Below are 12,620 nucleotides of genomic sequence, written 5' to 3'. Positions count from 1 at the left end.
TTATCTTTTACACACAGAAAATGAAATAGAAAAAACTGGAGGGGGGGGGGTGCCCCACCCCGTCCGTTAAGGGTTAAATATAAAAATAAAATCAAAATCGAGACTATGAGACTTTTACATAAAAAAACATCTTACTACTATGCAAAATATGATTATTGTTTAAATTAAACTAGAAAAAAATAAATTATTAAGATATTAATTATACGAAAATTAAAAAATCTTCAACAAAAATTGAAGTATTAAAATCTCTACAAATAAAATAAGTGAATTATACTACTATTTCCAATGACAAAAGAGAACAAATAAAATTAAATTTAAGATAAAATATTTTTTTCAATTTGAAGTTTTATAATCTCTACAAAATAAAGTAATTGAATTCTATTATACTTTTAAAAACTAAAAACAACCATAAGTATGAGAATTAAATATGAAATTTAGAAGTTTTTTTTTAATTTTTGATATCTACAAAGAATGTTATTGTATTGTACCATATTTGCAGAACAAAGGACGAAGATTCTGGCAAATGAATCTAAAAAATATTTCCCTTAGACCACTTTCCTTTCTCTTTCCTTTCGTTATATCTTAAAACTATTATTACCCCGAGTTTACAATCAACAATATCTAATTTCCAACTTTCAAGTAAAGTTTTAAAGTAGAATAACACTTACAAAAAAATATGGAATAAAACCACTTTCTTATCTCCTTTGAAAAGAAACCTCTTTTCTCTCCTACCCTACATCCTACTGAAAATAAACCTTACCTTATGGCAAACCGCAAAATCTTCTTATCTTTTAGTTATATCACACAAAGAAAATGATTATCTAGAGTTAATATCAGGTATATGAATTGAAACTTTAAGTGTTTTTTCTAGGTACAATTGTATGTTGTATATGTTAAAAGTTATAATTTCTATTTAAGAGGACACTAAAACCATTAAAATTTTGAACCTCACAAATATGATCAAGCTTTCTTTCTCCACAGAATCTTTTTTTTGTGTTTAGTAAAAAAACCTTTCTTGAACTTTTGATTAACCACACCAATTAAAGTGAATGTTAGACAGAAGAAAAATATCAAAAGTAAATTGATTTTTTTTATAAAAAATTTATACATGATGACATGGAAATGGAAATAGAATATATACAATACATTAAAACATTTTCTATTACAAGATTTTCTTTGATATACGTACATAAATTTGAAATATATGCAAAATGTAAAGTCTGAACTAATTTAAATACATGGAATTATAAATTACATACTAGGAAAATTTACAATCTTACTACTGAGTTTCAGATATTTATTTTTTATCTATATATATTTTTTTAAATTCTTATGGCCCAATAAGGTTTACAAAGTATAAGCTTAGAAGATACAAATATTTAACATATGTAACCAAATAATATTTTCACAATTAAAGATATTAGGATAAGATATGCAAATTGAATTTTTTACCTAATAATATAATGCGTATTACTGTTTGGAAAATTTTTGCAATTGCTAATATTTCATATGTTTTATATTTATATTTTTTTAAAGAGAGATCAATTTTAGTAATCTACCATTAACTATCAAAAATAATTTCAGCCTGATAATTAATTATATCATTTTTCATACATATATTGTTAACCTTCCATTAAACATTAACTTACATAAATACATGGCAAATGTTATATTAAGAAAAAATATTTTGTATTTACATTATGCAGATTTTAGATCCACACATTTTTTACATTTTGATTTCAAAGGAATAAAAATGAATGAATATGAAGTCTTTTGACATGGTAATATACATTTTTAGAGTACTTTTTTTATGATTATTATGTATATATAGTTCTTTCTATTCTTCTTAGAACATATTCTAGCATTGGTTGCGACCTCTGGATCCAGTATGGGGGTATCAGGATTATTGTTGACATACCTTAAAGTAATTCAGCAGATTATCTATCTATAAAGTTTCTTCTTACCTTTTTTTCAAAATTTCATTTGTTAAAAGAGATAAGTAAATTTAACTTACCTACTAGGTCTATCAACCAAAATGTAACATAGCGAAGTCCATGACTCTGGCTGGACCAAACAAGTCCTAAAATAAAAACAATGAACTATGAAAAATAATTTCCTCTAATCAATAAAAGACGTATTACCTGCCATTAACAAAATTGAGCCAAAGGTTCCAAGACCAATTGTAAGATCTGCTTTAGGCATCTCTGGCCTCAGAGCTGATGTATTATCAGCCAATATGTTAGTAATTGTTTGTTTAGAATCAGATGAAGGTTTATTGTTGCTTACAACAAAGTTATTTTCCACTGAATTTATTGCTGTTTCAATAGAAACACATTCAATTGAATCTAGATCAATTCCTAATTCATTATTAGCATGATTGTCTTCATCACCATTATTTGTATTGCAACCAATGTAATTGGCTTTCTTATCATTTACTTTAGATTTTTTTTCTTTAACAAGGATCATTACTGTTTTACTTGTAGATGATTTGAAAGTTTCCTCAGTTCCTATGTTTAGCCTGTCTGGTTTTAAATCTTTATTATCATTATCATTTGTCACATCATTTTCTTGTATATTATCTACTACATTATCTTCTTTTTCAAATATTTGACCACCTACTTCTACATCTTCAATGTGAGGTGAAACTTTTGTAATTCTTGTCATTTCATTTGAAGAATTATTTGTATGGTTGCATTCTTTCTTTAGTACTCTTAATTGGTTGAAAAGGTTACATAAATATTTGAAGAGTCTTCTGCAAATTTTGATTGAAAATAATATAAATTTCCATATACAGCTCAATGTTTGGGGGATAAATAGTATAATGAAATGGTTAACTGTCAAAGGGGGTTTGGATTTGATCATCATTTTGTTAATTTCTATTTCATAAAAAGCTTCAATTTTGTATTTCATGTTATCCGTACAAATTGTGCCATATTTGTACAGTATTAAACATATGTCCAATTGCCATGCAGTGATTATCATTATTAGTGCAATTGTTTTAACTTGATCATGATTCATGTTCAGGTAAACTGTTGGTAACAGACGTGCTATACTTTTGAAAATAATAATGGCAAATGTAAAGATAAATCCCAGGATGAAGTATGGTTCTGGTAGAAGTAAACTGCATGTCAGGTCTGGAACATGCATTAGACCCTGTTTAACTACTTCTGGTGTGAAGTAAACAAGATAAGGTATAATAAAGAAGAACACTATAATGTTCATAGCACTAGAATACATTGAAAACTGCAACAAGTGTGTTAAAATTGTCTTGTTTGGCATTGAAAGTGACCCATAGTATTTATAAACAAACATTGTTGAAGCCAATGCAATTAAAGCTAGAATGCTATTTATGACTAGGGTGATCACTTTAGGAACTATTGGCAAATTTACAATTGAAAATATAATAGCTAATGCTGGTGTAAACCATTTCTTCATTCTTTCACAATCCATACTTAACTAAAGTAATCAGAAAAATTATGAGAGACTCTCTAAAAGGTTACCATAGAAATTTAAGGATTTTTGTTAGTAAATATTTTATTTAAAATTTTACATATTTTATTGTTATTTAGTAAATATCAAATTTGGATTCTTAATTTTTTTATATATACATAAACATAATATATGCAATATGAGTCATTTAAATTTACATATCAAATATTCATTTGCAACACTAAAATATAATTATAGAATAGATATTAAAATATTAAATTCACCAAAAAATATTTTAATATCATGAGACTATTTATAAATTATGAATGAATATTTCATTTTAAGAATATAAACACATCTCATAAGCTTCTGCCTCCAAGCAAAATTCTGTAGTACAACAACATAACAGTATATCTAAAGAACAGTAAATTATAATACATTTAGAAAATGAAAATGTGAATAATATGTAAACAATAGATAGGAAAATTAAAAATTCCTTATAAAAAAAATTTATAAAAATTTACAATTAGACTAACCTACTAAGTCAATTTAGCCATAGAGTAGCTGCATTACAAGAAAAAGGCTTAGAAAGAATTGAAACAAAGTTATGTTTATATGCTTGAAAAGGCTTGTAATAAATGAGGTGTAAAAATGCAACTTATTGTTGACAAGGTCAGACTCAAAGAAAATTCATATTTTAGAATTCAAAATACATTTCATTAATAGATATTGACAACAAACAAAAGATTATATTTTTTTATCTACAATAAATATTAATATTTTGAAGTATATTATTATGAAGATTTAAAGATATTTTTAATACATTTATTCACAAAATTTTGATTTAAATTTGTAAGAACAATTATTACTTAAACTAAGAGGCCTTTAGAAGGGGGTGAATGCACCCCCTAGGTGTCCACCCCATACACAACTCTGCAGCCTCCTTGACAAGGGTTTATTCTCTCCTGATACACACCTCTAAAGCAGCCAATGGGGTTTCAAGTAAAAAAGTCACACACCCCAGTAAATTTATGTACGAAAAAAATCAAAGAACAATGGCCCCCCAATCCCTTCAAGTTCGTTAATGGGGGTTCCAAATTTTTGTGTTTGCATCCCCAAGTAAATGAAATAGTAGTTGACATTGGTTAATATGTTACTCAATGTTTTTTTAGCTGTACTATTTATCATGAAAAAATTGAAGCTTTTTGAGGTACCCATTGGTAATTCTGTTAATCTTTTTCTATGTTTAAAAGAATATAAATGAACAAGTGGGCGGCACCTCCCTTTACATTACTTACATGTATTTTCAGGGCAGATTCTAGGGTCATTCCATTCTGAAAGGGAGAGGACAATTGCACCTAAATTAATTAGTATCCATTCTTACTTTAATAATAATATGCTTCTGTTGGTTGAAATGTATAGTTTATTGTCATTATCCTGTATCCCTAACTAATTTTGAAGAAGTTAAATGAAAATTGTTTCCCTTATGGATGTTGTCATCCTTGTTATTATCTAGGAATCAATTGAACGTAGTTTCCCTTGATTAATCAAGAATATGTTGCTTAAACTTCAAATTTAATTTTCTTCTAGATTCTCAGTTTTTTTAGCTTCAACATAAACATTATTTGAACCATGCCGATTTATACTTTCTTTTGTAGGTTATAAATATGGAAGTACAATATACATTCCTTTCTTTTAAAATAGGCATTCTTACGTAGTCGCATGATTTTAATTTTGTTGTTTTTATACACAACCCCTGGGAGGGACCAACCCTGCAGGGCCTAAACTTGCTACCTTGTGCTCATTGTAACCAAACCTAACCTGAATTAAACTAATAAAAACACCCCCAATATAAATTTCAATGTATTTTAAAATCTTGGGAGGGGAGGGGAAGGTTCTGTGCTGGAACCGGCACTTTCAGGGAAACAGCCAGAAAATAAAATGAAACTAGTACGAAATATCTTCATATTTACTTTTTGATTTTAGGGCAATGGGAATTAGTTGTTGTTGTTGTTGTATTGGCTGCTCATAGTCCATATTCGTGTCCAGGTTGTCATCAGTAAGTGGGGGAGGGGAGGCTTATGGAGGGGGCTCTGGAGGGGGGCGTTGAAGAGGAGGGAGGCTGGTGAAACTGGGGTGTGATGATAGGAAGGCAGCTACAAGGGTGGGATTTTGCCAGAGGTCAATGGGATTTAGGTTGGTGGGGTTATTAGGGTAGGAAAAGAGGTGTTGGACTGTTTCAGGGGTAGGATTGTTAGGGCAGGATGGGCAGTTGGGTGAAAGAGAAGCGTTGATGGAATGCAGGTAACTTTGGAGCTTAGGACAATAATTGGATCTTAATTGGGAGAGGATGGTTCTGTAGTGCCTAGGAAGTTGGATCTCAGAGGGGTTGATGTTGGGAGGGGCATTGTTAAGGACAGGATTAGGGGGGTAGGAGTTGATGGCTTGGGTAACTGCAGAGGTGTGGAGTCGGGAGATGGTGGATTTGTAATTTGCAGGGAGGAGAGTGTTGTCAGGGGTGAGAAAAGGTTGGAGATTCGGGAGGAACATGGATTGGAGGGTGGATTTCTTGGATCTAGGACCAGGAGGGGTTGTGACATTGGGGAAGGATGGGTGGGAAGGGCGGAGGGAGGAGGCCAGGTACTGGGAGCATAAAAGGGAGATGTGGTTCCGTACTGGTAGGATTTTAGTTTCTTGGTGGAGGTGGCTAATGGGGGATTTTTTGGTGGAACCAGTACAGATGCGGAGGGCTTGGTTTTGGAGGACTTGGAGTTTGTCAATGTTGTTTTTGGAGGTGTTAGGAAACCAGACAGGACAGGCATAGGTGGTGATGGGGCGGAGGAGGGTGTTGTAAGTGGTGAGGAGGGTCTCCTTCTGGTGGCCCCATTTGGTGCCAGCCAGACATTTAAGGATTCTGAGGCGGGAGGAAATTTTAGAGGAAATGGTGGAGACATGGGAACTGAAATTGAAAAAGGTGTCAAAGGTAACTCCAAGGATCTTAGGGGTTTTCTCAAGGGGGAGGATGGAGCCGTTAATTTGGACTTGAGGATGGAGGTTGGATTGGTGCTTACGGTCAGGAGTGAAAAGGGTGACAGTGGATTTGTTGGGGGCGATGGAGAGGCCATTGGTGGAGGCCCAGTCAGCGATTGAGGAGAGGTGGGAGTTGATGGATTCAACTGACTGGGGGATGTCAGGAGAGGAGTGGAAGGAGTTGAGGTCGTCGGCATAGGAGGAGGTGGTGGCAGGGGGGATGTGGGGGGCATCTGCTATGTAGAAGTTGAAAAGGACGGGGGAAATAACAGAGCCTTGGGGGACACCAGTGTGGACAATTCTGGGGGAGGAGTTGGTATTTTGGTAGGAGCAGAAGGCCATTCTGCCACGCAGGTAGCAGGACAGCCATCTGATGATGTTTGGATGGAGGTTTGAAGAGGAGATTTTAGGAGAAGGAGATGGATTGGGATGCAGTCGAAGGCTTTGGAAAGGTCAATGGAGGCTACGGTTGTGCGGCTGGGGGGGAGGTTTTGGTTGAAACCGTTAGCAATGGAGGTGGAAAGATTAAGGAGTGAGGATGTGGTGGAGTGGAGGGGTTTGAAGCCATGTTGAGAGGGGTGGGTGGAGAGGGATTGTTTAAGGTATGGGAGAAGGAGGCGTTCAAGGACTTTAGCTGCAGGACAGAGGAGGGAGATTGGGCGGTAGGAGGTGGAAAGGTCAGGGGGTTTACCAGGTTTGAGGAGGGCAATAATTTTGGAGAGCTTCCAAATGGCAGGGATATTAGCAGCGGAAATGGAGAGGTTGAAGAGTTTGGTAAGGTAGGAGATGCCATTTGGACCAAGGTGTTTGAGGTGGAGGATGTTGAGGTGATCAGGGCCAAGTGCAGATGAATTTGAGGAATTTTTAATAGCTTCAAGGGCAGGTGTGAAAGGTTGGAAATCTCTATTGAGGCGTTGGCGGTGTCTAATTTTGCGGATAATTTTTCTGGAGAAAGGGTTGGAGGTGTGGCGGGAGACAGAGGTGAATTGTTTGGTGAAGGATTCAGCAATGTGGGCGTGGGAGGTGTGAACTTTGTTGTTGAAGAAAATGGGTTGGTTGGAAGGAGGGGAATTGTTTTTGCCAGAAAGGGATTTGAGGAGGGACCAGAATTTGGAAGGGTTGGTTCTATGGTCGGATTTGGAAAGGGTTTCTTGCCATTTTTTGTTGGAGTGTTGGTTTACTATTGAGGAAATTTGTTCATTGAGGATTTGGATTTGAGGATCATGGGGGTTAATTTCTCTTAAGGAGTCTCTTTGCTGGATAAGGGGCTTAGCAGACTGGGGGAGGGAGGGATTGGAGTTTTTGATGAAGCCAGCGGGGACTGTGTGTTTGGAGGCAGTTTGGAGGATTTGGCGGAAAGTGGCTTCACCTTGGGAGCAGGAGGAGGGTTCAGGAAGATCTTCAAAGAGGGTTTCAGTTTCAAGGGTGAAGGTGTCCCAATCTGCTTTACGGAAGTTGTGGAAAGTTTTGACAGGGCGGGGGTTTCTGTTGATTTCAGGAAGGGAGAGGAGGATGGGGAGGTGATCAGAACGGAGGGTGGTGAGGGTGTGCCAGGAAAAGTCAAGGGCAAGGTGGGCAGAGCAAAGGGAAAGGTCGGGGGAGGTGGGTTGGCCGTTGGGGGGGAGGCGGGTGGGGGAGTCCTCGTTGAGGAGGCAGAGGCTGCTCTCATTGAGAGCTTCCAGCAGAGCCTCCCCACGATTCATGGCAGATTGGTCAAGGGTGATGGAGTTCCAGGCAGGGTTGTGGGCATTTTAATCACCGACTAGGATAAGGTCATTTGGGTTGTCAAAGAGGAGGTTAAAGTCAGGGGTGTATTGGGGGGGGGGCAGGAAGAATGTGGAGGAAGGTAAAGATTGATGATTTGTGTAGGAGAGCCATTGCGGGAAATTTGGATACCATCAATCTCTAGGGGGCCATTGGAAAGGTGATTGAGGTCAAGGTGGGTGAAGGGGATGTCATCGGCAATAAGGAAGGCTATTCCTCCACCAGGTCGGTCTTGACGATCCTTCCTGAGAAAGTTATAGCCAGGGAGGGGTTTGGGATTGGATTTGCTGGAGAGTTTGGTTTCTTGGAGGCAGGTGATGGGGATGTTATGGGTAGAAATAAGGTTGTGGAGTTCATCTTGGGTGGTGAGGAGGCCATTACAATTGAATTGAAGGACAAAAGGTTTACCAGGAGGTTTTCGGGGGGCAGGGGTGGGTGGAGGAGGGGGCGGGGGTGAAGGAGGAGCTGCAGGGGAAGGAGGGGTAGACGGGGAGCTAGGTGATGGGAGGGGTGTAGGGGGAGATAAGTTAGGAGAGGGAGGGGGTGAGGTTGGGGGGGAGCAGGAAGGGCAGAACCAGAAAGGAGAGTAGTGGGAGGCAGATGGGAGGAGGGAGCATTTAGGGTGGATCCATTGGAGGCAGGAGTTACATTGGAAGGAGCCAGAGAGGAGTTTTTAAATAGCTTAAAATGAGAATACACGGCCTCCCTCAAAAAAGAGTATGGGGGCCCCCCCATACCCTTTTTTACTCCCCACTCCCCCACCTCTCTTTTAAAGGCACATGATAGGGAAATCGAAGAGGGAGGTGTGAGCAAGGAGCAAGGGATATGAATAGGGAGAAAAGGGGTAAGCATTTGACAGTTGCCAACTAGAAATTACATTTTTCTAATAATGTAAAAGGATGTGGTATTAAAATATTACTTGTAAGATATAATAGTAAAAGAAAGCTAGAAGGATTATAAAAGATATTAGAAATCTTATTTTCATTTTTAGTTGGCAACCATTACTAGGTTTAATGGCACCTTCCCCTTTTCTCCCTGTGTATATCGCTTGCTCCTTGTGTTCATCTCCCTTTTCTCTTTCCCAATCAACATATAATGTGTCCCAGCACGCTTGCCTGCCCGTCGCAAGAAACTGGCCCGACACGCCTGCCTGCTTGGCAAGAATATAAGACGGCACGTTTGACTATCCCTTTTCTCGCTGTTCAAATCCTTTGCTCCTTGTCTCCACCTCCCTTCTCCATTGCCCTATTCTCTGCCTCTAAAAAGAGATGGGGGGTTGAGGGGAGTAAAAAAGAGTATGGGGGGTCCCATACTCTTTTTTGGGGGGGGCAGTGTATTATCATTTTAAGCTATTTAAAAACTCCTCTCAGTGGATTTTGTAACACCTAAGGAACAGAATTAGAATTGGAATTAGTTAAACTGTTATTAAAATACACATTGCTCTTTATCAAATCTCATTTAGTTGCTTGAAACTAGCAGCGTCCAGACTTCTTAACCAATATTTTTTATCTAGATAAGGGTATTTGTGTCTAACATCATTGGGGAAGTACATAGATTTATCCTCTATTATCTTATCACCTAAGATACCTGGTCCCTCCCTAGATCATTGTCAAATATGCAGTAAAAGTTACCAATTACTTGGTCAATAAAAGTGACCAAAAGACAGTAAAGACTCATACAGAAAAAGGGAAAGTAAAAAGGCTTAAAAGTATCTTTAGAGTCTACTTTATAACTAAGGCCGTCAGTTTTGTCATCGAAAACTTTGCTTGATTTTTACTTTAAGAAACTTTCCATGCACAAAATATATTCTAATAATAAGCAATGGATAAAAAATAATTCTTCCTAGGTCCTAACTAGTCATGGTAAATAGATAAACTTATTCAATTATTTTCATAAATCTACCAATTCAGGAGAAGGAAAATTTTTATTTGTTTCTTAGTTTAGATGGAGATTTGAACCAATATTTTTTTAGTAGCGAAGCTGCTCTATAATTCACTTTGTCTGTCCGTCAGTCCGTCCATAACTCTATAGGGATTTTTTGGCTGTTCTTAAAGATATAATTTTTGATGAAGATTAACTTATCAATGACCATAACTAACTTTGTGCGTCAGTCTGTTAGTCATGCATAAAAAATTGTATTATTGAGAGAGGTTTCGTGATTTTTTTTATGAAATATGGCATATTCTGAACATCTTCTCTTTTAATCATCTTGTCTATTTGTCCTTCAATGAATTTTTGGTGCTTTACTACTTATGAATTTTGTCATCTTAAAACTAAGTTAACAATTCCTTCATCTTTTAACAAGACCTGTTTTATTGGTCTATAAAACTTTACCAAGAGAATAAATAACAAATATCATCTGTAGATATAGCACACAGAGAAAAACTATTTAGCCCTATACATTTCCTGAAAAGTGATATTATTTTGATTTAAGAATGATAACATTTGTAAGTAGCAAAGAAGAAAATTTAAGTTTAAACATCATAAAGAGAAATAGAAAGACTAAAAATAGTTGCACAATTTAATCCTTTTTAATAGCGAAGCTACTATATTTTTTGAAATGTCCTTCTGTATGTATGTATGTCTGAAAAGTTTTTAGAGAAACATTGTAAAAAGTAAAAGCGGCTAAAAAGATGCTTAAAATCAGTCTGGCCACTATGGACGTTTTACACTTAACTATGCTCCATATTGATGGGAATGTTGGCAAGAAGTTTCAGCCTTCTATCTTTTACTGGAACCAAGAAAATCAGCTGTAAAAAATACAGTGGCTGAATAGCTGCTTAAAAGCAGTCCGACCGCTATGGATGTTTTATACTTAATTATGCTCCATATTGATTGGAATGCTGACTAGAAGTTTTAGCCTTCCATCTTTTATAAGAGCCGAGAAATTCATGTTTCTCCCAAAACGTTTCGGACATACATACAGACGGACATTTCAAATTGTAGAGTAGCTTAGTATTTACATGTAAACATAAATATAATCATAATATAACAAGATGTAAATTTATATGGATTACAATAATATGCGAAGAGAGGATATAACATTGAAAATAACAAAAAAAAGGAATTTAAAAATAGCAAATTTTTTTTATTAATAAACACATTATAATATAATCCAAAATAGTGTAGTTATATTAATCTCAAAAGTTGAGTGAAAAATAAGAATTTTTTAGAAAATAATGATAGTGGTTGTATTGAGATAACACCTCTAGATTCGGGGGGCCAAATAAACGTCCGATACAATTTCCATGAAAATAATATAAAGCCACCGGAGACGGACAGAGAGACGGTCGGAGCCACGGGGTAAAACATGGAGGAAAGGGGGAGGAGGGGGAGAAAGAGAAATCTCCGTATTAGTGTGGCCGAGACCTAGATTTGGGGGCCAAATAATATTTGTTAAGATATTTATCTAACAATATAATAAAAAAATAAATAAAGTCCAAGTAATGCAGCAATGAAAAACTAGTATTTTATAAAAAACAACATAAACTTGCTTTATATATTAATTAAATAGATTATTAGTAATATATACAATTGTTATAAAAGTATAAAAGATTCAACATTTTTAAAATAACAATGCAATCCTTCACAGAAATTGTTCGTGTGGACAAATATATATTATAGAAAATCATTGCATTTAGAAAAAAAATCTTCTAAATATTGCGAAAATCCTCCAAAATAAATATGGCCACATGCGCTATATAATTTGCTTTAGTGTAAATTTCTCCGTCGTCTCTGAAGGATCTCTCTATATAACTTCCGACATAGATAATATCAAATTTATCAACAAATTATAAAGTGAAAAGTAACAGTTAATAAAAATAACAAAAAACACATGAATATGTGAAAATTATTAACAATTTATAATTGTTAAGTTATTGTTTTTAATATTTGAAAAGAAAATAAATTTGTATAAATGATTGTAGTAGAAAATCCTACTAGTATGATAGAAAATTGTCTTAAAAGGTTTGTTTTATCTTTTTTTCTGTTTTTATTAGCAGAGCTACTCAATAATTCAATTTATTCAGCTCGTTATTTTTCAAGTTTTTAGTTTTTAAAGATAAATGAAAAATTATAAAATTAAAACCAGTTGTGTTAACCTCGAGGGAAATTCCATGATTTTTATTTTAATATTCATAGAAAATTGTCTGTTATTCGTTTTTATACATGATTTTTCAGTATGTCTTGGAATTGTTCTAATGCAGGAAATAATTGGTTTCGAAGCCATACTGGAATAACTATAAATATCTTAAAAATTGAAACATAGAATGAAAATATTTTTATTCTTTCCAATCTTAACTTTTATTAGCTAATCATGTACTCTAATTGTAATACTCTTTTTAATTTTGTCATCCTTGTTTTTTTTTCTACTCCCTAATTTTGTCAATTGAACAATT

At 35.1% G+C, this 12,620-nt stretch overlaps 1 protein-coding gene across 2 annotated transcripts in view; it reads left to right on the top strand.

Moving 5' to 3' along the window:
- LOC145334682 (CUGBP Elav-like family member 1) overlaps positions 1-12,620 on the top strand; it is a 130,124-nt gene that overhangs the window by 4,374 nt on the left and 113,130 nt on the right. The window contains exon 1 of one of the 2 annotated variants that reach the window (XM_080180248.1): positions 11,937-12,189. The exons of the other annotated variant lie outside the window; for it this stretch is intronic. Within the exon in view, the coding sequence (XP_080036374.1) occupies positions 12,140-12,189 (50 nt within the window). The 5' untranslated portion in view covers positions 11,937-12,139. Of the gene's footprint in view, positions 1-11,936; positions 12,190-12,620 lie in introns of those variants that run through there. 2 annotated transcript variants of the gene reach the window in all.

This window comes from Acartia tonsa, chromosome 12, assembly GCF_053477335.1.
Source record: "Acartia tonsa isolate MP-2025a chromosome 12, ASM5347733v1, whole genome shotgun sequence".
In the NCBI taxonomy this organism is placed as follows: domain Eukaryota; kingdom Metazoa; phylum Arthropoda; class Copepoda; order Calanoida; family Acartiidae; genus Acartia; species Acartia tonsa.
This window is presented reverse-complemented; position numbering and strand designations above follow the sequence as displayed.